At 44.5% G+C, this 24,662-nt stretch overlaps 1 protein-coding gene across 1 annotated transcript in view; it reads left to right on the forward strand.

Annotated features, from left to right (window-relative positions):
• Positions 1-24,662, forward strand: part of DROSHA (drosha ribonuclease III) — a 401,585-nt gene that overhangs the window by 139,449 nt on the left and 237,474 nt on the right. Inside the window, 1 exon segment of the mRNA XM_029587136.1 lies at positions 15,930-16,001. Within this exon segment, the coding sequence (XP_029442996.1) occupies positions 15,930-16,001 (72 nt within the window).

A 24,662-nucleotide genomic window follows, 5' to 3' on the forward strand; every position in this document is an offset into this window, starting at 1 on the left:
GAGTATTTAAGCCTTTAACATTAATTGAGATCACTCTAACCATTATCAAGCAGAAAAACAACTGTCGCTGTGAGTGCTTGTGGAGTGTCGTGGAGTAGATCAAATATGCCTTGGGTTTTGTCTGGGTAACAGTAATACATCATCACATCAATTTGGTGTTCAGAGATGAATCGGGACCTGTCAATGATAAAAAAAACTAGACAGATTTTGGAGCTCCCCCACCCCCCACTCCTTCACCAAAAAGGATTCGCTCATCAGTTTCAGCGAATCTAACCCCTGGGGGGGGGCCCTCAAGCCCACCGCTAGCTACACTCAACTCCATCCCCTCCCCTCCTCCCCCACCCTCACTGACCCAATCATAGCAAAAGATAACGCAACATGTTCCAGTCTAAAACATCTCTACCAACACACTAAGAAAATAACCGAAGTCATCAGTACTAAACATCCTATTATGAGGAAACCTGGAAAAAGTAGACTAAATATGAAGTCCATTTTGCAGTATAGTCTCATTTAAGCTGTAGTCCATGAGTAAAACAAGGACTCGCTCCTTCAGCCCTTCTCGGGACTAAGGTGTCTGGGACCCGCTGCTTGTCTACGCAGTCGTCCACGTCCTGGACCCTGTCGCCTCCACCGCAGGTTTGCATCAGAGGGCATCTGGGCCTCAGGGCGAGAAGTAGTAGCAAAATCAAAGCGGATGCCAGCTTGTGTGAAGCAGTCGGCAGCTTCTGCTAAGGTTTTGACCTTGTAGGAGATGCCTTGATATTGGAAAATCAGTGCAAAGGGAAAAGCCCATCTGTAGCGGATTTCTTCTCGGCGGAGTACCGACGTCGCCTCTCGTAACAAGAACCTCTTTTGCAATGTAGCTGGCGCCAGATCGTTATAGATGGTAATATCCTGATTATTCCACTTCCATTGCGGATGGGCTCGCGCCAATTTCACAATCTGCTCTTTTTGTTGAAAGTGGAGAAATTTAATGATAATGTCCCTAGGCTGATTGTTTCGCTTGGGCCCCAACGCTCGATGTGCTCTTTCTAAGTCCACTCGTGGAAGACCGCCGGGCTCCTCTGTTGGGTTGCCGAAACTGTTCCAAAGATCTTGGCACACATTAATCGCCGTCTGCATACTATCAGCATATCGCTCTTCTTCCGGTACTCCTCGAATTCGAATGTTGGACCTCCGAGAGTGATTTTCCAGATCTTCTACCTTATCGCCCATCGCTTCGAGTTCTGCAACGAGTTGCTTTGTTTGTGTGGCCATAGCCTCCAGCTGCTCACTATGGCCATCCGCCCTTCCATCCAGGTCGTCCACACGCACACCCAGCGAGGCGATGTCTTCTTTCATATTTTCCATGCTTGCTAAGATTTCTGCTTTATGATTGCGCATTTCCAACCTCAATTCAATAAACCAGCCTCGCATCTCGTCTCTGGTAGGAAAGTTAAGGGAGGTACCCTCCGAGGGGTTCTCCAAGGTCTCCGTACTCCTCCCCATTACCTCCTCCCCATCATTGCCAAGTCCTTGAATAGTAGTTGGAGCTATCAGATTTGCAATCACAGGTTCGTCTGCGGCTTTGCTAAATGCAAATTGCTTTAAGTCGGCTGCTTTCCTTCGGACCGCCATTGTGCCCCCTAATTACTTGAGGGAGATTTTATGGAGGCACGGGAGACTGATGACAGCTTTTAGTAGAAATGTGTCTCAGAATAATTTCACTGGAAGTTGCTTGATAGGAAAGTGTCTGTGGATCCGGTGGGGCAAGTTGAAAGAACAAATTGATAAGGGGACATAATCAGTCTTGCAATTGCTGTCGCACAGCTGCGGCCATCAGGGGCCCCCCCCACAGAATATCGCTTAAAGATGCATAGAAACGCTAAGCTGTCTGACCTGACCCTCCGACTTTTCCAACCGCCTGAGCTGGAAGACACAAACGGTCACTGAAGCCGCGTCTATCCCCCTCTGCCGTTTGTTTGTCAGACTGGACGGACTGCCCCTGGTCTATGACCACGTGGCGGTTCGGGTTAAGCAAATGGCTGCCCCGCTATGCTGCCAGCGCCAAAACTGTTCTGGTTGCTGCAATTGCGCCGCAGCTCTCCGGTGCAAGCTGGCTGCCTCCTCCTCTGGCCGATTGAGCTCTACGGCGGGGATCGTTACTTATTTTTATTTATTCGTTTTTTGTTTTTGTTTTGTTTTTTTTTTTATAAATAAAAGGTTAGCGGTCGTGTTCCTGTCTCCGGTAGCCGTCAGTCAGACGCTCTGCTGGCTCAGCAGGGTGAGGGGCCAAACCGAGCGGCGATGTAAAACTGCCCACGCTGAGACCCTGAAGCTCCTGGTGTCTCCTACACCCCACCGCGATAAGCGAGGAGAGCAGGGGCGAACTGTTAGCCACTTACTGATTGTAGATGAAGGGAGGCGGGATGGGCCCAACTCACTCTCCCGGCGCCCGGCCACTTGCGTCCCTCGCTGAGTTGTTCAGAATGAAAGTCCTTGCGGGGTACTCCGTCTGCAGCCCTCGACCTCCCCTCTGTTTCTTTCCCCCACTTCACAATATAGATTAGGCGAGGGGGGGAGTATTTTCGGTAATGGGCTGCAAAGTCCTCCGTTTCCCGCCCCCGTTTAGCTTATCCAAGATGGCGGGCGCAATAGCCGGCGGTCCCGATTACTTTTGCTGCCCCTAGATACCTCATTCGCCACTGCACAAGCCCGCTTCGGGCAGATTACTCGGCCCTTGCCCTTCGGCTTCAATTTCGCCGGTGGTCCCCAGCGCGGGCGAGGATTTTGCGGGTTACTGGGGCAAAATGAGACACTGGCGACCCGGAGCTCCAGAATTAAGCCGCCATCACCGAGCGCGGCAAACAGCGCCCCCCGTGATCCTCTGTTTGGAGATCCATCGGGGGTGGATTCTCCTTTGGGTAGTGTGAATCCTGATAATGCTCGGGGTCAAGCACCCTCGGTGGAGGGAGATGATCCGAAGGTAGTCCATCTTTTTAGCTGGGAAGGATTATGGCCCTTAATCCCCTGTGTCCTAAAGGAACTGGGAATTAAAGAGCCCCAGGCTGATTCAGACCACAAGGGAGTGGATCCAGACATGGAGGGCTTAAGAGGACCAGTAAAGGCCTTCCCCTTCCATAAATCAGTGAAGAAATTAGTGCTCCGGGAGTGGGAGACTCCAGATACAGGTTTGAAGGTTGGCAGAGCCATGGAGAAACTGTATCCATTACCAGAAAACACTTTGGATCTGTTGCGGATGCCGAAGGCTAATGCTTTGGTTTTGGCGGTGACAAAGAAGATAACGACTCCAGAGCAGGATCGGCAGCACGTAAGGATATGAAGGATAGGAAGTTGAAGGTGCATCTTAAAAAGGTATTTGAGGTGTCGGTGTTGGACATTTGCGCTGTCGTATGTAGTAGTTTTATGCTCCGGGCTGGATTGTGCTGGGTGCAACAATTGCAATCAAATAGGATGCTATCCGTGGAGGATATAAAGCAGGATGAGAGGCTGGAAGCTGTGGTGGCCTACGGTGCGGATGCTTTGTATGATCTCATTCGCACTTCCTCTCGATCTATGATGTCCACGGTCTCCAGTAGGGGGCTGCTTTGGTTGAGGAACTGGTCAGCAGATATTTGGTCTAAGTCTCAGCTGGGGTTACTTACTTTTAAGGGGAAGCTTCTTTTTGAAAAGGATTTGGAGAAGCTTGTGAAGCATCTCAAAGAGACCAAAGGGCACAAGCTGCCAGAGGACAAGCCGAGGGTCAGCAGAGGTTTCTCTTTGTCATGACTTGTTTCCGGTCGAATCGATGTTCCTGGCAGTCTCCTCCTTTGGGAGAGGGTCAGAGACAAGGTGCTGGGAGGCAGCAGTCTTGGAATCAGTCCTTTCGAGGCAGGAGACTGACCGGAAATGGTACCGGTCAGGAGGTCTCCAGTTCTAAGTCCACCCATTGAAGCGAGGCTGGCCTGCTCCTCCGTTCCAAGAATCGGAGGTCAGTTAACAAGCTTTCTCGAGGAGTGAGCCAAGATCACGTCAGATAAGTGGGCCCTAAGTGTGATAGAGCACGATTATGCTTTAGAATTTGCACACTTGTTAAAGGATTTGTTTATAAGGTCCTCTTGCGCTTACGAGTAGAAAAGACATGAGGTTTGAGAGGCCATCGGTCGTCTATGTATGTTGGAGGCCATAATTCCAGTACTTGCCGTGGAGCAGGGAACAGGAAGATATTCCATTTATTTTGTGGTCCCAAAGAAAGACGGCACTTTTCGTCCAATCTTGGATTTAAAGAAGGTGAATGTGGCGCTCAAAGTTCCTCATTTTTGGATGGAAACATTGAGGTCTGTGATCACTGTGATACGCAAAGGGGGTTTTTTGGCTTCTCTGAATTTGACCAAAGCATATCTTCACATTCCAATTCACACGGATCATCAAAGGTTTCTCAGGTTCATGATTCTTGGGGACCATTTTCAGTTCTGCGCCCTACCTTTTGGATTGGCAACAGCACCATGGACCTTTTCAAAAGTTATGGTTGTAGTGGCAGCAGCTCTTCGGCAGGAGGGCATCCTGGTGCAACTGTATTTGGATGACTGGTTGATTCGAGCAAAGTCAGAGGACCTTTGTCATTGGGTGGTGGTAATGGTGCTGCAGCGCTTACTGTCCCTGGGCTGGGTTGTGAATCTTCCCAAGAGCCAGCTGGTTCCATCTCAGGTTCTGGAATACCTGGGAGCACTCTTCGACACCAGGCTCAGGAGAGTGTTTCTTACCAAGGTCAACATCCAGGGACTGATTTGCAGATTGCTGAGCAGTGTGTTCCCAGGGTATGGGATTATCTACAGGTTCTTAGGTCTATGGCTTCCGCATTGTAATTGGTCCCTTGGGCATTTGTTCATATGCGGCCGCTTCAGTCAGCCTTGCTTTCCAGGTGGAACCTGGTATCGGAACAATTTCACCTACCGCTGCCTCTTAGGAAAGCGCCAGGTCGAGTCTGGATTGGTGGCTGTGTCGGGACAATTTGAGCCGCGGGGTGGCCTTGGAAGTCCCGATAGTACTCACAACCAATGCCAGCCTCGCCAAGTGACGCAGGGGCACTGGTCTCCGGAGGAGGTGTCATGGTCCATCAACTATCTAGAGAGGAGAGCAGTGCATCTAGCGTTGCAGGCCTTTCTTCCTCTTGTACAGGGCAGGCCAGTGAGAGTTTTGTTGGACAGTATAACGACGGTGGCTTACATCAACATCCAGGGTGATACTAAGAGTCAGGCAGTAGTGCAAGAGGCCCAGGAGTTAGTGCACTGGGTGGAGCGGCATCTGGAGGTGCTGGCAGCTTCCTACATAGCGGGGTTGGACAACGTGCAGGTGGATTTCCTCAGTCGCTGGCAGATAGATCCTGGAGAGTGGGAGTTGTTGGAGGAGTCCATGCTCCTGATTTGTTGCAAGCGGGGAGTTCCTTGCATGGATCTGATGGCAACGCAGGAGATTGCTAAGGCTCCACGGTTCTTCAGTTGAAGAAGAGAGCATGGCCAGAAGGAGTCTATGTGGCCACAGGGGATTCTCCTGTATGTGTTCCCGCTGTGGCTGCTGGTGGGTAAGGTCTTATGAAGGATAGAAGTTCATTTGGGGCAAGTAATTCTGGTAGTGCTGGAATGGCCTCATCTGCCGTGGTTTGTGGATTTAATGAATCTCACAGTAGATAGACCACTGTGTCTTGCTCATCTTCACAATCTGCTGTGCCAAGGTCCTGTATTTTTGGATCAGGCAGAGCACTTTTCTCTCAAGGCTTGGCTTTAGAGAGGAGGCGCCTGAGAGAAAAGGGTTATCCGGAGGATGTTGTTACCACTTTGTTGCAAGCAAGAAAGAAGTCCACCTCCTTAGCATATATGCGGGTGTGGAAGATTTTCGAGGCTTGGTGCAAGGAGCACAGCGTAGATCTGACTTGAGTTTCGCTGGCCCATATTTTGTCTTTTTTTTTTTTTTTGCAGTAAGGTGTGGTGGAAGGTTTGGTTTTCAACTCCTGAAAGGTCCAGGTGGCGGCCTTGTGGTGCCTTAGAATGCTGCGCATTCGGATGTGGTGCGTTAACTGCGAGATGTGAAGCATTTGCATCCCCCTGTGCAGAATGTGTGTCCTCTGTGGAGCCTAACTTGGTTCTTAAAGTGATATGCAGGGTGCCATTTGAGCCACTGCACAGGGCAACATTTGTTCGGCTAGAAGGGTTTCGGAGCTACAAGCCCTCTCGTGTAGAGATCCTTTCCTAAAGATTTTGGACTTGGGTGTCTCTGCGTATGGTGCCTTCTTTTCTTCTGTAGGTTGTTTCATCCTTTCACTTGAATCAGTCTGTGGAGTTACCAGCCTTTACAAATCTGGATAGGATGGTTCTTTTGGATAAGGAGTTGAGTGTCTGGATGTCAAGCAGGTGCTGCTGCCGTATCTGAAGGTTTCTAATGGTTTTAGAGTGTCCGGTCATCTTTTCATTCTCTCGAGTGGCAAAGAAGGGACAGAAGGCCTCTTAAGTAGCACAGTGGTTGAAGGAGGCCATAGCTTCAGCATACATTTGTGAGAGCCGGTCGGTGCCTCAGAATCTGAGAGAGCTCACTCGTCTCTGTTGCACGCGACATCCTGGGCTGAATGTCGGTGACGCCACAATAGATTTGTAGGACGGCTACTTGGAAATCGCTGCACACTTTCTTAAGACATTATCGTCTGGACGTCCAGGTGCCAGAGTCTTGGAGCTTTGGTGGAAGCTTGCTTCGAGCGGGACTCTCGCAGTCCCACCTGGTTTAGGGAGGCTCTGGTACATCCCAGGAGTCTGGACTGATCCAGGTACATACAGGGAAAGGAAAATTGGCTCTTACCTGTTAATTAATTCCTGTAGTACCACAGATCAGTATAGAGTCCTGCCTGGGCTTGGAGAGTGCGCTCGATTTGTGGTTTTCTTGTATATAAGCTGAAGGAGTTTTTCTGGCTCAGGTGATGGTTGTACATTCTGACTTATATGGTTGTAAGGATCGTTCAGATTAAGTAATTCCATTTCCGCCTGTTTGTTCGGCGGGAGATGTTTGATAAGTTATGTTGTGTTTTGGAATACATTTCCATTTTGGTTTGGGTACAGATCAATACTGAGGGACTGCAGGTGGCATACCAGGTTAAGTGACAGTGTCAGTAAAACTTTCTCTGTCTCCATCTGCTGGAAGGGAAGCAAAACCCAGGACTCTGGACTGATCTGAGGTACTACAGGAATGAAAGTTAGCAGGTAAGAACCAATTTTCCTATGTCTCCAGTCCTGTTCTCATGAGTCATGACTTCATAGAGCCAAAAGGGCAGGTATAAATATTCTCTCATTGATAAGTGCTACAGAAAATGTGTCCCACATGGGTTTGTCTTGCATGAACCTCACTCATAAGCTAGGGTGTGTTAGATACAATCTGTCTCTATGTACTACTTGTATTTGCCTCAGTGCTTGCAGTATACCAAAGAGAGCTTCCTTTTGGCTTTCATAAGGTGTAATATGTACTAGCAATATATCAAGGTATGTTTGGAAGTATAGTAGTTGCATGGTTTCCTCTAGGTGCCTCTTGCTGCAGTTTACTTGTTACGTTTCTACAGGTCAGTACATGCATGCTTCTTGATGCACCCTTCTCGGAACACCAAGAGGGGTTGAGAGTTGCCAGGGAGGGAGCACGACCACTGCCTGCAGCCTAAAAGCCCTAGAGGTCAATGTTCAAAGTGATCTAGCAGGCTGAGTAAGGACTTTGATCTGGCCAGCTAAACCTTTGAAAATTAACTGGGCTGAGTTGGCTATATGTAGCACCTAAGTTTTCACTAAGTGGCTAAATTTAGCTCCTCAAATTCTGCATTGGCCTAGGTGTGGGGTTAGGTCAGGAGGAGAAGGTGGGGTGGCTAGCACTGATTTTCTGCCCTAGCCACCTGGCCAAATCTAAACGCTACCATAGTAGACCTAAATCTGGTCGGGCAGATCCTCTCTCAGATCAACCCGAATGGGAGGTATTAATAGAGTGGAAGGGGAGGGGGGGGGGGGGAGCCAGCCACTCTCCATCCTTTCCACCCAAAGTAACAGCAGAGCAGCAGTCAGTCCCCATCTCCCTGTTCCTCTTCCCCTACTATCCCTTCCTTTCGCCCATCTGTCTAGCATTAATAAAAAAAGAATTGGTATTGGATGGCTCTTCCCAGCCTGATTTCCCTCCCACCACATACTCCTCAAAACATTGCCACCCAAGCTGGGAGGACACAGGCTTTAAGTTACCTGACTTGATGTCTAGTGTTGCTATTTACAGAAGTGTTTGCTGGGAATCTAAACGTGGACAAGGCAATAGGGCCAAATGGGATACATCCTAGCGATATTAAAGAAACTGGGGGAGATACTGGAATCTCCCATAAAGCTTCTGTGCAGTCATTTGTTAGTGACAGGAATACTTCCAGAGCATAGGAGGTGAGCATTGTCCCGCTTCATAACCGTGGCACTGGAGAGAAGGATAGTAGCTACAGCTTAGTTAATCTGCCTGAGCACTAGGTAAACTAATGGAGTCACTGTTAGGGTAATGGTGAATAAGAAATACAAATAAAACCAAATAATTTGTAGAGATCAGAGAATAATTCAAAATAGGCTAATATGTTGTTAATATCACTACAATTAAAATACTAATCAGATTCTAGCATGTATTTATACAGAAATTTAGATATTTGCATTCACTTGGGATCTCAGAGGGAATATGTAAATGGAAAATAAGATTATGCCAACTGTACTAATAGTACTTAGATAGCCAGACAACTACTTCAGGTACCTCAGGGAGTTTCTCAGATAATTTATTTATGCCCTGGTTTTCAAGATGATAACGACTCCAGAGTTCCTTTGTTTTGTCTTAGCATTGCTCAGTGGTATAGGCCATGAACGGTGCATGATATTTAACTTAGCACATGATGTTGCCAAGGCAGTCTTTTTGGTTTAGTGGTCTTGTAACAAACAGTATGTAACCTTCTGCAACAGACATCACTACTAAAGGAAATGCTAGGTAGAGTATCTGGAATCCAGCAGATTGAAAGATCCAAGGCAGCATGGATTTACCAGAGAGAGATCATGTCAAAAATATCTGATCAATTTCTTTCACTGGGTGACCATAGAATTAGATCAGGGGTAAATAATGGATATGATGTACTTAGATTGACACTGTTCTATCTAGGAGACTCCTAAAGTAGCTGGATAGCTTAGGGGTTAGGGCCTAAGGTGGTAACCTGGGTTCTTTAGTGACCCACCAAACGAGTCCAAATAGGTTTTACTCCCCTACTAGCAGATGGAGGCAGAAAGCAACTGGTTTACTAATGCCACCCTATATAGGGTCCTTACCTTAGCCTTACAAGTATTCTCTGCCTCCAGCAGATGGTAGATTAGCATACCCATGCTTCTGGAGTCAAGACTTGGCCTGGCAGAGAAACCTAAAACAATGCCATATACTGTATCATTGTACATTTTATGCTGCTATAATAAAAATTATTATTCTCCATCTCAGGAAAAGATGTAGACATTCTGCTCTCTTTATATGAACTTGGACCTTATTTTATCTAATTCAAATGTCAGATAAACCATGTAAGACTGATTATCCCTTACAGTTCATGGGATACTTCTGCGATATTTGAAGATGACTAATTCCTTCAGGAAATCTGATCATTTGTTCTTCTTTAGTGACTGGTAGAAAGGAGAGAGACTGCTTTGAAAGTTTCGATTGCTCAGAGGATGAAAAAGGCCATCGGCTCTGTGTACATATCTAAAGGTTTGCGACTTCCCAGGGGTCTTAAGACTCATTCAGCCTGGGCTCAGACCTATTCATGGGCAAAGCTTTGTGTTGTTTCTCCTTTGGAGATTTGCAGGGTGGCTACTTGAGAATCTTTGCATTAATTTAGAAAGCATTATCATCTGAATGTTCAAGCCAGAGAAGACACTGCTTTGGTTTGGGCTTTTTGAGAGCAGGCCTAGCAGTATCCCTCTCAGTCTGAGGGATGGCTTTGGTACATCCTACTTGTGTGAACTGTTTTAGTGGGATGATAAGAGATAAAAATTTAGAAATTTAGATTTACCTGCTAATTTCCTTTCCTTGTGTCCTGCCAGACCAGTCCAGGACCTTCACAGTGTGCTGGTTATTTGCTCTAGTACTTCATCTTCACTGTCAGGGAGTTTAACTGTCTGTATTGCCAAAGTTATCTGTGTGTTTATTGTACCTGTATGTTTATAGTCCTCTGGTTAAGGGCTCTGTTAGAGTTTTTGATAGCCAGTCTCCATAGGTTTGGATAGATTGTTGCTATTTGTCTCTCTGTGAAGCCCCCTGGTTAATGGAGGGGAGAGAGGGTTGGGGAGGAGTTTGTTATAGAAAATACTGGCAGGTTAATATAAGCTCAGGTTCCTTTATAGGGTGACATCAGCCAACTAGTTGCTCTCTGCCTCTATCTACTAGTAGGGGAATATAACCCATTTGTCTGTTCTAATCTGGCAGGACTCAAGGAAAGGAAATTAGCAGGTAAGACTAAATTTCACCTTAGAAACTGGTTGAATGAAATAACAGATTGCAGAAATTCCACAAGATCTGGGCTCTGTTTCTGGCTTCCTTAGGTTGACCGTTGCTGAGGAAATTTTTTTCTTCTTTCTCTCTGTTTTTACTAGACAGTTTCTTATATATATTTCTTTAACTTTCTCTTTTTTTTCTGGAGCTTTTACCCTATTTTATGCATAACAAGACTGAAGTTATATCTTAACAAAAAAATTAATGTTATGGGCTCATGTTGATTCTTTTGAACCATTCTGTACTAGCAATTTTGTATTGAATGCTTACAATATAAAAATAAAAAAAAATAAAAAAAAAAAGAAGCAGGCTGAATGATAGGTATCAGGTGGGAGTGGTAAATGATTATTTATTTAAAAGGATGGAAAGTTATCAGTGAAATTCCTCAGAAATATGTTCTGAGTAGAGTTCTATTCAATATTTTCATAGGAAGGTGCTATCTTTTTGCAAATGACACAAATATCTGTAACAGGGTAGACACTTCAGATGGATTGGAAAAAATCTAAAAAGGGTGAGGAGCGATCAAGAATATAGAAACTTGTATTTAATGCAAAAAGTGTAGCATTAGGCTGAGAGACGGCTCGTTTGTTTGCATTTGCTATTTATGGAACATTCTTTCACTCCAACGTCGGTATCACGTAACAATGTTATGTTGATAAGAGAAAGCCTATTAGTCTGAAAAAGAATTCATCTGCGACCAAGGTATAATCAATCTGATATCCTTTACATTGATCAAATCAAGTCCTGGATAAATGAATTGCCCCTGAGGCAGCTCTGTGCAAGGGAGCGAAACTCGGCCAGAGTCGGGCATTTTAATAAAGGGCTTGCTATCATCCGATTCTCCTTGTCGTCACTGTCACACAGTTCACTGGATCGGCTACCGCTTTGCTTTTTGGGTCTATTTCTTTATTTAGCCATTTTATATGCCGGCATTTCAAAAGCAGATCACAGTGGTTTATATTATGACGTACATAATATGAATTGACAAATACAATCACTTAATGTGTTCATATTAACATACAGTTTAAAGATAGACACATATGATGACTAAAGTTCTCAGGGACACATACATTAGCTAGAGTTATCGGGGGTGAGAAGATATGCAGAGATGAGCTAGCATTTTTAACTCAAGGTACCAGAGGGTTCATTTATTTGGGAGGGGTTGGGAAGTGATTTGATAGTGAGGCTTGAAAAGGTTTGTGGTATTGAGTTCACTAGTTATGGGTAAATTCATTAAGATCCTGTTTTGGTAAGCATTGAGATCAGCAAAGTTTAAGTTGGGTTATAGGCATTTTGAAATCATGTTTTTAGGTGTTTGAATTTCTTTGTTTCTGGAGTCAGTCGAAGGGCCTCAGGTAGAGAATTCCATAGTCTTGGGCCTGCAATGGAGAACATATGGTCTCTTATTTTTGATAGATGCATATCCTGAAATGATGGCACAGCTAGTAATCCTTTGTTTTGAGATCTTGATCTCTGAGGCTTATATGGTTGTAATGCTACCTCAACTAGACCAGTGTTGTTAGTGTGGAGGACGGAATGTATTAATGTTAGGACCTTGTAATGGATTTGGGATTGCACAGGTAGCCAATGAAGTGCTATCAGAGATTGTGAGATGTGATCGAATTTCTTGGATCCTCTTAAGAGTCTAGCTGTGGCATTTTGTAATATTTGTAGTTTTTATAGAAGGCAGTTAGGTACTCCAAGTAGAAGTGAGTTGCAGTAGTCAACGTTTGAAAAAATGAGGGCTTGCAGGACTGTGCGGAAGTCTGTCAGTCAGCAACGGTTTCAGTCTATGTAGTAGACTGATTTGATTAATTTATTTACGTTCTTTTCCATTGATAGGTTCTCGTCAATCTGTATTTCTAAGTCTTACACTTGGTCTGAGGGTGTAATATTGAAGTTGCCCAGGTCTAGAGGCTGTGGAGCCGCTATAGGTGGGTTTCTTCTTAGCAGAGTGATTTCAGGTTCTTTTGTTGTATAACCTTCATGTGTGTTGCAAAAGTCAATATTGTATTTTCAATGGAGAAGGTGCATGGTATGTAGAGCTAAATATCATCGGCGTAAAGGTAGAAAGTGATTCCAAGATCAGATAGCAGTTTACATAGGGGAAGCACGTAGATATTGAAAAGAGTTGTGGATAGTGCTGAACCCTGGGGGACACCTGCCTCGACTGGGAATGTGTCAGACATATGGTTGCCAGTTTGACTTGGAATGGCTTTTGTGCTAGGAAGGAGGTGAACTACTTTAATACATTGCCGTCAATTCCGAGTTTTCTCAGCTGATGGCGTAGAAGGGTATGGTCAATAGTGTCAAAGGCTGCTGTTAGGTCATTTAGTACCAGGAGATAAGATTCATCATTGTTAAATCATTGTAATATGGTGTCCATTAAGGAGATGAGTAAGGTCTTGGTTGAGTGATTTTTTTCTGAATCCAAATTGGTTTAGATGTAGAATGTGATGGTCATCACAATAGTCTTCTTGTGATAAAATGGCTTTTTCAAGAATTTTAGATAAAAAGGGCAAGTTAGATGTGGGTCGATAATTTTCCCAATTGTCAGAACTGCTGGATTTCTTTTTTAGAATAGGTTTTATCACTGCTTCGTTCGCCTTGTCTGGGACTAGACCTACCAAGAGAGATTGATTGATAAAGGATGTGATTGTTGGGGTGATAGTGCTATGTATTTGTTTTAAGGAGCTAGCTGGAATGGGGTAAAGAGGGTGATTTGCGGGTTTTATTTTAGAAACGATTTCCGTGATTTGTAGTTTAGAGACCCTGCTGAAAGAGGTCCATTTAGCTGATTCATGTTTTTCTTGTTATCTGGTTGGTGGGCAGGCAGGGAATTGTTTTCAAACCCAATGTATGCGCATAAATGAATGCACTTTGAAAATTATACCACCAAATCTGCTGCATGTAGTTGCACCTGCCAAAATGTATGCAGAAATATGTGGGGGGTATGTTTACACATACTTGCTTGTAGAAATCTACTGTATTACTATGAAAGACAGAAAAGATCATAGATTTGGATAAGTCAGCTAGAAAGAATAATTTTGTATCGTCTGCAAGAAGTCAGGCTAACTGGTCAGGGGCGATCCAGGAAACTACAGACCATTTAGCCTGACTTCAGTGCCAGGAAAAATAGTGGAAAGTGTTCTAAATATCAAAATCACAGAACATATAGAAAGACATGGTTTAATGGAACAAAGTCAGCATGGCTTTACCCAGGGCAAGTCTTGCCTCACAAATCTGCTTCACTTTTTTGAAGGGGTTAATAAACGTGGATAAAGGTGAACCGGTAGATGTAATTTACGCTCCGGAGGAAAGGCACTCTTGTCTATTCCTTCCCCTAAACTGGCACACTTGAATATGGTTCGGGATAGGGCATTGTCTCTCGCAGGTCCAAGAATATGGAACAATCTTCCAGGTGAATTAAGGTTAGAATCTCATCCATACACTTTAAAAAAAAAAAGCTGAAGACTTTGCTCTTTGAGCAGGCATTTTTTAAGTTGAGGTTATCCTTTTCTTCCCATTTCTTCTTTCCCTGTTTAAATTTAAATTTAATATTGAATGTTATTTTAGTTAGCAATTAGTATTTTGATAATTTTTAACTGATTATTTATAACATGATGATGTATTTTAGAAGTTAGTTTCACAATGTTTATTTGGTTTGAATGTGAATATGTAAACCAATATGAAGTCTAACGAATATCGGTATATATAAAGTGTACAAATAAATAAATAGTGTATTTGTATTTCAGAAGGCATTTGACAAAGTTCCTCATGAGAGGCGTCTAGGACAAGTAAAAAGTCATGGGATAGGTGGCGATGTCCTTGTGTGGATTACAAACTGGCTAAAAGACAGGAAACAGAGTTGGATAAAATGGACAATTTTCTCAGTGGAAGGGAGTGGACAGTGGAGTGCCTCAGGGATCTGTATTGGGACCTTTACTTTTCAATATATTTATAAATGATCTGGAAAGGAATCAAATTTGCAGATGATACAAAATTATTCAGAGTAGTTAAATCACAAGCGGATTGTGATAAATTGCAGGAGGACCTTGTGAGACTGGAAAATTGGGCTTCCAAATGGCAGATGAAATTTAATGTGGATAAGTGCAAGGTGCTGCATAATCTGTTACACGATTAGGTTCCATATTAGAAGCTACCACCCAGGAAAGAGATCTAGGTGTCATAGTAGATAATACATTGAAATCGTCGTCTCAGTGTGCTGCGGCAGTCAAAAAAGCAAACAGAATGTTAGGAATTATTAGGAAGAGAATGGTAAATAAAATGGAAAATGTCATAATGCTTCTGTATTTCTCCATGGTGAGACCGCAACTTGAATACTGTGTATAATTCTGGTCGCTGCATCTCAAAAAAGATATAGTTGCGATGGAGAAGGTACAGAGAAGGGCAACCAAAATGATAAAGGGGATGGAATAGCTCCCCTATGAGGAAAGACTAAAGAGGTTAGGACTGTTCAGCTTGGAGAAGAGACAGCTGAGGGCGGATATGATAGAGGTGTTTAAAATCATGAGAGGTCTAGAACGGGTAAATGTGATTGGTTATTTACTCTTTCGGATAATAGAAGGACTAGGGGGCACTCTATGAAGTTATCATGTAGCACATTTAAAACTAATCGGAGAAAGTTCTTTTTCACTCAACGCACAATTAAACTCTGGAATTTGTTGCCAGGGGATGTGGTTAGTGTAGCTAGGATTAAAAAAGGTTTGGATAAGTTCTTGGAGAAGTCCATTACCTGCTATTAACCAAGTTGACTAAGAAAATAGCCATTGCTATTACTAGCATCAGTAGCATGGGTACTTGCCAGGTACTTATAGCCTGGATTGGCCACTGCTGGAAACAGGATGCTGGGCTTGATGGACCCATGGTATGTTCTTATAGAGAGAAGATAGACTCAAGAAGCAAGTAATTCAGACTGAAAATAAATAGTTCTGGAAAATGTCTTTTTTACAGCAGAAACTGAAGGGAAGAGTGTAAAGTGCTCTAGTTTCTGTCATCCCAGCCTAGACTGCATTTCACCATAAGACTGTTTCGCTGGGCATGTGAATTTAATGCTAAAAAGCCTGTACTGAGCTGTATCTCCGGTGTCATTGAGTTATGCTCTGCTCTGCTTATACAGTTTTCTTTTGAAAATGTATTTTGAGCCTGGTGCCCAGAATCATAGGTACTGCTTTCAAATAGCTTGCATCTCTGAAGCCAAGTCAGGTATCACCCTCTGCTTTGCAACAGTCGTGCCAGGAACCAGCAGAATCTGCTGTGAGAAGAAACACTGTGAAAGAATTACTTTGATTGTGATATTAGCTGGTCATGATCCGGTTTTCAAAGGAGGATCTGATTCAGTTTGTTTTAATTCTTGTGTGTTTTGTTAGGTCCTTTCTTTGAGGAGAGTTCAAGCTGTCAGAGGTTTCACTTCATGCCACGATTTGTGAGGTTTCTTCCAGGTAAGCCTTTTCTTTCTTGCTGGGAGATAGGGCATAAAAGTGAACCACAATCCATCTTCTTACCCAGAAGTGAAATGTCAGCCTCATTATAGCAAACTTTTATTGTGTTGCCTAAATCACATCTTATACTTACAAAACAAACATATACGTATTTTTCCTCATAAAACAGATTTTTATTACTTTTTTTTTTTTTTTTGGGTGTGGTCAGAGAGCGTAATTAGCTATTGGTTCCTATTCCATGCAGCACTGCAATAAAGGATTGCTCTCTTTTTGCCTCAAACCAGTGGATTGCTCTTTGTTTCAAGGACTAGATGTCTTGGGGGGAGGGGGGATTCGCACAGAGTTACAAAGTCCATCTAGATCAGAAGTCAGTCCGGCTCCAGAAGTCATTATTACCATTCAGTGACCTTAATCCATTTCCCATTGAGCAGGTGTCTGCATTGGTAAATCCAGCAGCACCAGTTGGCAGTCTCAGCAGAGGGGCCAGAGACTTGCACAGGCCTGGACACCGAATTATCCTCTCACATCATGAGGTACTTCCCCCCAGAGCCGGGATGAGGCTCCCTGGCAGGGCAGGCTGCAGGAGCTTAAAACTCCCGTATCGTACGCTGTAACTTTGCTGGGGTTAAATGAAGGACTTAGCTTACCAGTGCTGTTAATCTGGTGGTGTTTATAAGCATTAAATGCACTGGGAAATGTTCAAATTAGGAATTGATCTTTTAGAAATAACTGTTTTAAAGGCAAAAGAAACCATTCAGCCTTACTGATTCTGTAGAGCTGCACTCCCGTTGAACAGGAGAAATGGGTTTAAGTATTTTTTAGGCAGTTTGTTTATACTGCAGATATCTAGAGTTCGGGAGGTGTGGGTTGGAGAGCTATCGCCAGCACAAGTGGGCCATGGTGGGGAGAGAAGGGGGGCAGGAAGCATTTCCTTAGGGCTTTGCTTCTCTCCTGGCCTATTATTTATCAGCCCCTGTGCTCATAATCAGTAGGCTGCAGGAGGAGCACATGAGGTAATAGCTTCCTATCTCCCTCTTCCCCCACATAAAGACAGAGTTTGCTTGCATTTTAACTCACTATTTTACAACTTGAGTTGGGGAGGAGAAGGGCAGGAGGAACAGAGAACAGATGAAGGAAAAGAGGAAGGGGGGGAGGGTGCCAGTGAGAAATAGGAGATCAAAGAGAGTTCAGCAGGCGAGAGCAAAACATTAAAGGAGGGACATAGATCAAAGGAAAAAACACAGAAACATGACAGCAGAAAAAAGACCATATGGCCTAGCCAGTCTGCCCATCCGACCGATTAATTGAGCATTATAATTGTCATCACTTCCTTAGAGATCTCCTGTACTTATCCCATGCTTTCTTGAATTCAGATACTGTTTTTGACTCCATTGTTCCACACATCCACCAACCTCTCTGTAAAAAAAAATATTTCCTAAGATTACTCTGGAGTCTCTACCCCCTCTCAACCTCATCTCATGACCCCCTCGATCTAGAGCCTCCTTTCCATTGAAAAAGACTCTCCTCCATTACGCTCTTGTGGGTGAGGAAAAAATGAATTGGTCTCAGTGCAGAGGAGAAACATCCACGGATGACTTCTGGCCAAGATAGGGCTATCTGAATATGTGGCCTGCTTATGAGGCTCTAGGATATGGTGATGGCCACTTCAGAGCAAAGGACAGTGGATAACTATGCAGAATTCAGAGAAAGTCCAAGAGACTTTTTATTCCTAACTCTTCAGAATATCCTGCATGCTCTGGCTGGATTTCACTGTCGCTATACCTGCTTTGCACACCATGTGCCAGCCTCTGTGCACAGAGTGGGACAAGGGCAGCGCCACCCACTCTGGTGAAAAGCTCAGATCTGTGCCTCACCACCTAAAAAGCTCCAGAAACAAAAGGCAATAGTAATGAGTACTTCTCTATTTCTTTTTTTATGTTCTATTTATTGCATTTTCAATCAGAATACAAACATCTAATTTGCCAAGAAAAATTACTCCAAAAAAGAACATAGAACAAAAAAAGAAATACAGTAGAAAGAAAATACAGCTATGGAGAACTTACAGAAGACCGGAAAAGATAGGTAGATATAGATAAATAAGAAAAATGCATAATGAAATTTGTACCCAAAGACTTAGAGCCTGTCATATTTTTTTTTTGAGGGACAAGAATTGGAATGCACATCTCTAGAAAATGGGAAGCATCAACAGAGGGTGGGGGTGGAGGGGTAGGAAAGGGCTCTGCATTTCACATCACGTCAGCCAAACTCCGCACAGCAGCCTCTTTGAAACCATAGTGATAATTCTTTCATGCAAATATCCATGCTGCAAAGCAAGAGACACTCAAGACTATGTGAGATGTAAAGCTGAATTATAATTTCAGCTTTTTATAAAATAGTCCCTGAAGCGTCGTTTAGCTCTCCAGCCATTTCCATTATTCCTTCAGTAGTTTGCTCTGCACATCCATAAGTGTCCAATAAAAGCCCTCCATCTTGCCTGGGAAGGCTACATAATGTCCAAAGGCTTTTAATAGCTGTCATAAAATCAATGATAAAGTGAATGAAGGCAACAGGTAAATAGATAACTTGTGGTTCTCCAAATTTGTTTTTCAATTATTTGCCAGACTAAGTAAGTTCATGTATTATTTAAGCAGGCCAGAATGTGCTTATTGTTCCATTTCAATTAGTTAATCTAAGTTGTATGTCAAGCGCAATGTTTAATGGTCATATCAATTTTGGACATTGCATATGCCAAAATTGCTTTAAAGGAACAGTGCTGCTAATTTCCTTTTTTTTTAATCATTTAAATAGTTTAGCTGCACATGGAAACGAACTTTCCCCCTCATTTTTTGGTTCTGATTTGCATTTGCATCAGAGGTTTGTTTTTAAGTTTTTTTTAAAGCTTTTCCTTCTGCGCTCCCCTTCCCTCCAAAATAAAACAAACAATATAAGAATTAAACAATGTAAGTTTAAAAATAAAAGTATACTTTTAAAATATTCTAGGATATGTAAAGAAATAAGATCTAGGAGGAGTAAGGTTTGTTCTTAAGATGAGTAGAGAGGAAGTTGCAGGCAAGTGAATATTTGAAACCCCCCACCTAGTGCTTCTGCTTTGACTTAGAACTTGTGCATGACAATAGTGGCTTGTATCTCCTGTGGTTTGATGTGTTTAGCAGATGGCTATTCTGTGCAAGTGAAGCTTTCATCTGAATGGCTGTGGCCTCCGATGTTCTGCAGTTCTGTGCATACAGAATCCAACGTCACATAGAACCTCCTCTTCCTCATAACATGTTCATATTAGACATATTAGATAGCCACTCAGCTTGAATGAAAAGGGAGAAACTGATTGAAGGCTGCTGAGAACCAATATGTTTTTTTTATCCACCCCCCATAGAAACCAGTTCAATGGACCGACTTGCTGGCTCAGTGGCAGTGCTATGCATTGTCATGTGGAACGTCCCTTGTTCGCTTTCCGAATTGGGTCTTTCACTCTCGGGGTCAAGTGGGGGTCAAGGGTGCTGCAGAAGCAGCATTCACAAACCCTTGGGAGGGCGGATTCATGGTCATTGCTGAAGGGTGACACCTAGTGGCGTGATTCAGAGCCCATGATTGCAGGCATATAGAAGGAGCCCTGGTGCTTGGTCCCTGGCCAAGGATTGTCCAGACTTGGCATGGTTTTGGGGGTGGGAAGGGGAGGAGAGGAAACAGGAATAGAGGGGATATAAAATAGGGGAAAAATCCCCAGGTATTTCAAATGAAGGCTTCTGGAGGTAGATCTTTAAGCCTAGTTCAAACTGAGCTGGAAGTATGAAGGAACAGGAGGAAGCTGTGGAGTCAAAAGCTAAAATTCAGCTTAGTTGGTGATTTCCTCAGGCAGGTTATACTTAGAAGTAATGAAGCTGATGGATCACAGTTTAAGATAACTGTGTGTGTGAAAGAAACAGGATCTGAAGAATAATGCACTTTGAAGGCCTGAAAGGGAATAGGTAAAGGGAGAGAGGATATACGGTTAAGCTCTATTTAATATGTGTGTTCAGCAAAATCCTTTAAATTTTGGCCCTGATTCACCAATTATTTTCCCATAGACGCAGAATAGGGGAAAGCCGTAGAGGACACTCAGAACCTAACTTTAAGTTCCTAACGGGTCGATTCAGTAAAATGCGCGAGAGAGCCGGCACTCCGAGGCGAGCGCCCGCTCTCCCAACGCTCGCCCTTGCCACTCTCCTGGGTGCGCGATTCAGTATGCAAATGAGGGCCCGCGCTAATAAGGAGGCGCTAGGGACACTAGAGCATCCCTAGCGCCCCCTTATTGGCAGAAGCGGCGGCAGTCAGTGGGTTTGACAGCCGACGCTTAATTTTGCCGGCATTGGTTGTCGAACCCACTGACAGCCACGGGTTCAGAAAATGGACGCCGGCAAAATTGAGCATCCGTTTTCTGGGCCGCGGGCAGATTTTTAATTATTTATTTATTTATTTATTTTTGGGGCCTCTGACTTAATATCGCTATGATATTAAGTCAGAGGGTGTACAGAAAAGCAGTTTTTTTCTGCTTTTCTGTACACTTACCTGGTGCTGGCTGAAATTAACTCCTGCCTTTGGGCAGGTGTTAATTTCTGAGAGTAAAATGTGCAGCTTGGCTGCACGTTTTACTTTCTGTATCGAGCGGGACTAACTAATAGGCTCATCAACTTGCATTTGCATGTTGAGCGCGCTATTAGTTTTGGGGGGGTTGGCCGCGCGTTTTCCACTTGCTATTACCCCTTCCTGTATAAGGGGTAATAGCACGTCGAAATTGCGCATCCAAATGGGGGCTAATGGTGCGCTCTGCCTGAGCGCACTGTACTGAATCGGCCTGTAAGTTAGGTGTCTAGATAAGGTGCCTTTACCGATCCAAGTTTAGGCACCTAAATCTTGGACCGAATATCTGTGTCTAAATGACATTATAGATGCCTAAAACTTAGACACCTACATTCAGATTTGCCATTGATTTGCCATTGAGGTGCCTGTGTTTGGTGCCCACACTGAGCATTTACCTTCACTCCACTAACCCTGCCCACTTTTAAGACGCCTTGTGAATTTAGGGACCTAAATTTAGGAACTCAGAAGGGGCACAAATTCAGTCTTCAGGCGCATAACTCTTAGGGTGGGAAAATTTTCAAACGTATTGCATAACTTGTCACAAATATGCACACATGCTACCCCAATTTTCAAGCAAACTTTATTGCAGAAGTCCACTTTGAAAATTATCCTACCAAATCTGCTCTGCATAAGTTGCACCTGCTATTTGGTGCGCACAAAATTATCTGGAAAATGTATTCCCATATAGTCGTATTTTACACAATAATGCATCTACGTCAAAACCCTGCCCCAGCTCTGCTCCTGGGAATATCTGCGTCCATTTCAGGTAAAGTTACATGTGAACATGATATACATAAGTTTAGCTGCATATCATATCATATCATATCATATCATAGCTGCTTTCTCCCCCCTCTTATCACCTCTAATTTAGAACTCCATCTCCTCCTAACCTGTGCCTAACCTCATACCTAATTTCCTAGAATCCCTTTACTTTCCAGTTCTGTTTAACTCAGCTCAGTTAAGTTACACCTAAATGATAGTTCTGTTTTTAAAAGATTCTACTTGTTTTATGTTCAAATATTTATATACTTACCTTTGTTAAATGTATAACGCTTATATAACCCTGTTAAATGTATAACGCTCCGGCGTAAGTTCCTGTTCACTGTACACCGACGTGATATCTTTGATGAGCGGCGGTATATAAAAAAATTATAAATAAATAAATAAATATCAAACAGGCAGTTTTTGTAAAAGGCCACTTCTGTGCATATACAGTGTTCCCTGTACGTACCCGGATCAGTCCAGACTGTGGATTATGCCTCTCTTCCAGCAGATGGAGACAGACAAAAACTTGAAGGGCACCCCCTCTCAACCTGGTGTGCTGCCTGCATCTCCTCAGTATTTCTCTGTCTCCAGCAGATGGAGGTAGTGCAAACCCTGCGGTCTTGACCTGTTTTAGGGTTAAGGCAATCTCCTTTTAAAAAAAAAAAAGAGAGAGGATCAAGCAGGCACAATCTCCCAAGGGGTAGGCAGCTCCTAGGGGGACCACCCCCCTGGTAGTAGGTTTAAGAAGCTGGGGTTGGTGACCCCCGCGGAGCTCCTCGGAGGTAAGGCACCTGGGGGGATTACAGGTGGTCTGGTCCCTCCCTCTTCCTAATCCCCAGCCCGTTTACAGACAAAACAAAACGATTCCGCCAGGTCCAGTCTTGGCTATTTTGTAGTCCCCAAAAAGGAGGGCTCCTTCCAGCCAATCCTCGACATGAAGAAGATGAACAGGGCACTCAAAGTTCCGCATTTCCGGATGGAGACTCTCCACTCGGTCATTGCAAAGGTCTGCAGCAGCGAGTTTCTGGCTTCCCTGGATCTGACGGAGGCATAGTTGCATATACCCATCTGCGAGGATCACCAGAAGTTTCTTTGCTTCATGATCCTCGGTATGTATTTCCAGTTCTGCGCCCTGCCTTTCGGTCTGGCTACGGCGCCTCGCACTTTCACCAAAGCGATGGTGGTTGTGGCAGCAGCCCTTTGGAGGGAAGGTATTCTGATTCACCCGTACCTAGACGACTGGCTCATCTGAGTGAAGTCGAGGGCCCTCTGTGAGGAGGCTGTCATCAAGATCATAAGTCTTCTGGAATCTTTTGGTTGGGTTGTCAATCATACCAAGAGCAGACTCCTCCCGTCTTAGACGTTGGACTTCTTGGGAGCCCAGTTCGACACCTGTCGAAGAAAGGTGTTTCTTCCACCAGATCAGATCGCCAAATTGACACAGCAGGTCCGTTGTCTCTTGTTGCTTCCACTACCCAAAGCCTGGGACTATTTGCAGGTCCTTGGTTCCAAGGCATTCACCTTGGAGTTGGTTCCCTGGGCCTTTGCTCATATGAGACCATTGCAATGAGCATTACTTTCTCGTTGGGATTCAAAGTCTGAGGAATTTCAGGTCCCCTTACCTCTCACCGATTCCGCCAGGTCCAGTCTTGGCTGGTGGCTGGTCCGAGAACACCTGACTCGCAGCATGAACCTCGAAGTCCCACAGTGGGTAGTAGTGACCACGGATGCCAGTCTCTCCGGCTGGGGAGCAGTCTGCCAATCCCGATCAGTTCAGGGCTGGTGGTCATTGGAGGAGGCGAACTGGTCAATCAATCGCTTGGAAACCAAGGCAGTTTGGTTGGTGCTTCGGCACATCCTGCCGCTTCTCCACAACTGGGCGGTCAGAGTCCTGTCCGACAATGCGACGACGATGGCCTACATCAACCATCAGGGCGGCACCAAGAGCCAGGCAGTGGCCTTTGAAACGGAGCAGCTCATGGCTTGGGAAGAGAGTCACCTGAAAAGAGGAATTATATTCAGACAACAACCAACAAGGACTGAATGGCACAGGCTGGGTAAACAAATAAGCGTGGGAGTAGCTTGCTTATTGCAGCAGTTACTATCCCTAACCAGTTAAGCTAGATACTTCACTTACATGCAGCTCCAGCACTGCATGTAACTCCAGAACCAAAAAGTTACTAATAAAGGCCAAGAGTATGAGATAAGTATGAGAAAAAATAAGTGTGAAAGCTCGCTGGGCAGACTGGATGGGATGTTTGGTCTTCTTCTGCAGTCATTTCTATGTTTCTATGTTTCTATATGTTTCTTGCAGCATGCCTCATCGCAGGAACTGACAATGTTCAGGCGGATTTCTTGAGTCGGCAGCAGATAGATCCAAGAGAGTGGGAACTTTACGACCAAGCGATGGACCTCGTCTCGAGCAGATGAGGACCTCCCCACCTGGATTTGATGGCAATGCAAAGAAATGCCAAAACTCGTTGCTTCTTCAGTCGCAGAAGGGAACATGACGCAGAGGGAGTGGATGCACTAGTGATTCTGTGACCGACCTCCATACTCCTATATGCCTTCCCTCTCTGGCCTCTGGTCGGCAAGATCCTCAGACGCATAGAGATTCATCCAAGGAAAGTGATTCTAGTGGCGCCAGAGTGGCCCCAGCGTCCATGGTTTGTGGATCTCGTCAGTCTTGTGGTAGACAGTCACCTGAGGCTCGGGCAACTTCCAAATCTACTTCGTCAAGGCCCTATATTTTTCTACCAGGCAGATCGCTTTTGTCTAGCGGTCTGGCTTTTGAACGGCAGCAATTGAGAAAGAAGGGGTATTCGGAAGATGTGATTACTACTCTTCTGCAATCCAGGAAGACCTCTACCTCACTGTCCTATGTCAGGATTTGGAGAGTCTTCGAGACGTGGTGTTGCGAGCAGGGCGTTCTCCCCCACAATCTTCAGTGGTGCACATTTTGGCGTTCTTGCAAAGGGACTTAGCCAATGGGTTGTCTGTTAATTCTCTCCGGGTCCAAGTGGCTGCCTTGGGGGTCTCTTGTTGACAAGGTTCAAGGCAAGACGCTGGCGTCACATCCGGACGTGGTGCTTTTTCTCAGGGGAGCAAAGCATCTGAATCCTCCCATCCATCCTATATGTCCTTCCTGGAGCCTTAATTTGGTGCTTAGGGTCTTGTGTGAACCACCCTTTGAACCTCTTAAGCGTGCCACGCTAAAGGACCTCACTTTGAAAACTGTTTATGGTGGTAATCTGCTCAGCT

The sequence above is a fragment of the Rhinatrema bivittatum genome, chromosome 2 (assembly GCF_901001135.1).
Source record: "Rhinatrema bivittatum chromosome 2, aRhiBiv1.1, whole genome shotgun sequence".
In the NCBI taxonomy this organism is placed as follows: domain Eukaryota; kingdom Metazoa; phylum Chordata; class Amphibia; order Gymnophiona; family Rhinatrematidae; genus Rhinatrema; species Rhinatrema bivittatum.